The sequence below is a fragment of the Neltuma alba genome, unplaced genomic scaffold (genome assembly GCF_004799145.2).
Source record: "Neltuma alba isolate B1F8T4 unplaced genomic scaffold, ASM479914v2 tig00003982_pilon, whole genome shotgun sequence".
Classification (NCBI taxonomy): Eukaryota; Viridiplantae; Streptophyta; class Magnoliopsida; order Fabales; family Fabaceae; genus Neltuma; species Neltuma alba.
In genome coordinates this window covers 1-4,263 of record NW_021633506.1, presented here as the reverse complement: position 1 = coordinate 4,263, position 4,263 = coordinate 1, and the positions used below count along the sequence as shown (strand labels likewise).

General features: G+C 38.2%; 1 protein-coding gene across 1 annotated transcript; it reads left to right on the top strand.

The window, feature by feature from the left end:
• Positions 1-2,338: 2,338 nt before the first annotated feature.
• On the top strand, positions 2,339-3,678 carry LOC114743224 (serine/threonine-protein kinase Nek6-like). Its single transcript, XM_028931426.1, has 3 exons — positions 2,339-2,603; positions 2,840-2,906; positions 3,614-3,678. The coding sequence occupies exons 1-3, from the start codon at positions 2,485-2,487 to the stop codon at positions 3,671-3,673; spliced, it is 246 nt and encodes an 81-aa protein (XP_028787259.1). The 5' UTR covers positions 2,339-2,484; the 3' UTR covers positions 3,674-3,678.
• The last annotated feature ends 585 nt before the right edge of the window (positions 3,679-4,263 follow it).

Here is a 4,263-nt window from a genome sequence, read left to right as displayed (position 1 = left end):
AGAAATGGCTCTGAGCAGTCAGCCAGCATACCCGACACCCATGTTCTGTTTGGTGGTTTTATAATATAATACGAGAAGGGTAAAGTAAAATGCAGGGTGAATGAAGGCAGGCATAAATAGAAGAGTGACGTGTGAAGCAAGGATTGAGGATTTGACTCTGAAAAGAATGATTTGCTTGATTGCATAGATGTAAGTGGGGAGTATGATGGGTGAAGCTTTTCTTTCCTGAGAAGGCTTTCAATTTGATGGCAGAAGCAACCTCAGCTCGGTTCAATGATATTGGTTGGGAGAGCTTAAACCAACATCGTTCTGTGTGATGTTTGCTTCTGCGAATCCTTTCTTCACTCCAGTAACTTTATGAGACTGTTAGGGTTAGTGACACAGCCGCAAACTAGTTCTTAATTAACTCCATCCATGTATTCAAGTCAAAACTTACGGAGCCAGCTGAAATTGATTTTAAAGAAAAAGTCGTTCCGTGCTTTTCTTTGTAAACTGTGAAAGTAAAAAGATCATTTTTAGTAACTCTGTTAGATTTTTTTTTAGGGGGAAGTGGCGTGCTTATGAAAAAGGCGGCCCATTTAGAGTTGGGATTAGAATGCGCAATTACTCATGAGCTTCCTTAATTAACAACTCGGCCTGTTAGACAGCGCCACATTGGGCAGCCATTGGTTTAGGCCTTCAAAAATCTATCTGGGCTCACTTAAGGTTCATATGCCCAGATACTAATCGTCCTCCAGTTCAATTTAAGAAGTACAGAAGAATTGGTTACTCGAAGTGGCGAGTGCTTTGATTTCTCTGCTTGGGTGGATCACCAACTTCTGAAATTCCCATCTGTACACACAATTTAATATAGGGTCACTTAAAGAGTCGTTGTGTTCAATAACGTCGATGATTTTTTTTTTTTTTGGGGAACGCAAACACTCATCAATCAGTTATATGTTCAATAACAGTCGAAGAGATAATTATTTTTTTTCCTTGGAATGCGTAAGCTAAAAAGTCATTTGTCAAATATGCTGCAATGGACAAGGGTGACCGGAAAATAGTATAAACAGAACCTGAGAAGAAAATAGTTGGTGAGTGCCACTTTAACCAGGGAGGATCACCCGTTAATACTATTTTACTTATTCCCTGTGAAACAAAATATGGACAATAAAGCGTTATAACCTGGGGTATAATTATACGATTTAATTTAATTTAACTATCAAACAACATATTAATGATGTACGTTGCAGAATTTCTCATCCGTACCTATACCGTGACTTTACATAGAAAATATAATCAGGGGGTTCTTGAGAAGGTTGGTTGAACAGAAAGAATTAGGTCCAGATTTGACACCACGACTACCAATCAACAGGTAATCTGGCTCATCAAACATAATGCAAATAATGATAGCATCACTTACTCCTAAACAAACCGATCAGCTGCAAAACCACTCAATTTTGGAAACATAATTACGACATGTTTGTTGACCATTATTGCATTAGCAAAATCATCCTCCATTTTATATCCCCCTCAAAATTTGAAGTCAGCGAAAGATTTTCAGATCAACTATCCATACGATAAAAAAATTAAAAAAAAAAAAAAAATAGAAATGCCTTCCGCCGGAGAAGGCAAAAGTTTGAGATGTTAAACCATTATCACTGCACTGGACCCACGCTGGTGGGTGGCCTCACAAGAAAAACTCAGGACCAAATAACTTTATGAACAGTATTAGGATTGGGTCGTTCCAATTTTGGATGATTTTATTTAAGGTGCAGGGACCATGACATCTCAACTTCGTGGAAGGAACATCCCTCTTGCGAGCGAAGATCTCCCATGAATCTGTAAATGCAAGCAAGGATATGGATTTGCCTTTTTCTTTAGTTTTCCACACCTGTCACACTTCCTGTTTCTCTCTCACTTTACTTCCCCATTTTCTTTTCTTTTTAGGTGGGAGCTATGATGCGCTCGAACTTAAATTAAAAAAATAGCAAAAGTATTATAAATGTGACAATATGAATATGACATTGGGCTTTACTATAATTGAGTGACTTTGTTGTCTTTCCACCTGTCTCTCTCTGTCTTCCCCTCTTGGTTCTTTTTGGGGTAAGTCATCAAGCTTTCATTTTTTTTTTCTCGGCAGCGCAATATTCTGCTTTTGCCTAGTCAAGCCTTGCCTCTCTCTCCTCAGAAGGTTGTTTAGGATCATAACTACGGAATTTAGCTTTACTCGCATTTATGCCCCTTCTGCATGTGAAACCCTTTAATAGGTGCAGGAACCTATTCAGGAGTGTCCGAACTCGTTCTCATGCGATAGTTGCTTTCCCTAATTAATGCTCTTCAATCGACCGGTTGCCTTAATTAGCCCGTCTGGATTGAACACAGAGCTAGAGGACAAGGTTGGTGAGCCTTCGCCACAGAATTGTTGCTCTGCTGCGTCAATTGGATTTGCAGCAATTAGGATCTGCAGCTTCACCGTCTGTCTGCCCGCTTTTGGAGCTTTCCATGGAGACCGATAATGGTGACACCAGGTCCAAGATGGAAGACTATGAAGTGATTGAGCAAATTGGCAGAGGGGCATTCGGCTCCGCTTACCTTGTTCTCCATAACTCTGAGAATAAGAAGTAAGACACTCTTCCCACAAATTCTATCCTCATGGTTGCTACTTTGTAAATGGTAAACCATGCATACAATGGGTCGGAGTTCCTTTTTCTTTTTGTGGTAAAAAAATGTATGCCTTAACAATGGAAATTCGAAGATTATTTTTTTTAAAGCTCTGTGTGTTTAATTACACCTGCTCGATAAATAGAATTCTCTGTAAGCTGCAATTTTTACTTCAAATGCTGTTCATTTTCGGTAGGTATGTGTTGAAGAAGATTCGCTTGACCAAGCAAACCGAGAAATTCAAGCGAACAGCGCACCAAGAGGTTGGTGTAACACCCTTCCAACCGATACATTCATCTTTAGTGTACACTATACAACCTTTGAATTTATGCTGTTTTAATATATTTCCTTGTGTCTTGCATGAGAGAAAAAAAAAAAAAACTGTCGTTCACATCCGTTAGCTACCACCTTTGGGTCATATTAGTGGCATAAATGAGCCACACTTTTCAGTAATATTCAATTTTTCTGAATACATTTTTTCTTCTATGACTCTACGAACATGCCTTTGCTGACTGACAATGCTATCTTCATTCTAGAAGGAAGTCGTCTGCATATGTTGTGTATCTCGCAAGCAGTATCCCTTCTGCCCTGCTAGTTATACAAAAAACATGATATTAGCCAATGCTGTTTCAGTTTAATTTGATTTGATGCAATCTTGAAGACGTATGTCACATATCATTGCCTTTTAGAGTAACGATACTGATCAGACTTCCAGAGAAGAGAGATTTGTCTAGTGCAGTTTCTTATGCGTGCACAACCGTGGCACTTTTTTTTTGGCCAAGGTGGCAATGCTTAATAATATGGCATTTTGTGTCAAGTAGACAAGTATGACTCAAAGCAAGGTTTTAATAACTTTAAAACAGATTTCTTTAGAATGATTTCTCAGACTTTGTCTTAAGACAGTCTGAAGCCATTTTTTAATGTTATTCTTACCTGCTTACATGCATTGGTTATTCTATCTCTGTCACAGATGAACCTGATTGCAAAACTAAATAACCCATATATGTGGAGTACAAAGATGCTTGGGTAGAGAAGGTAAATACACAATCTTTCTTTTGTATTAACAGTTGACTAAATAGGTCTGGAATTTTAAAGTTGCACGCCTGATCGTTCTGATGGTTACGAGCTTATGACTCTTTAATGGCCTCTTTCTGAGATTCTCATGTTTTGCAGGGGGAGTATATATGCATTGTAACTGGCTATTGTGAAGGAGGTGACATGAAGTAATATCTGTCGTCACCCCGGGGGGGGGGGAACTGTTGGTAAACTGAAGCTTTCTGGCTTGAAATAAGATTATTAATGTATCGTTTACAATCATAGAGCATGTCTATCCAATAAATTTTGTTCCTTTATGACAGTACTATTATATTCTCTCCCCTAATAAATGTAAGGAAAAAGGAAGATTTTATTAGAAATTAACAAGTAAATTTTGACCTGAAAGCTTAAGCCATTGGGTTCCTTAAGTGAAAGCCTACGAGACCTGAAATATGCACAAAAGATTAATATTATTCTTGTACTGAAAAAACATGGAATTTCAGGCTGAAATTTCAATTTTTAGACAGATGGCAACAAGGATTCAGAAAAAAGGCAGAAAAGAAAGTCAGAAACTTTTAGTTGTGG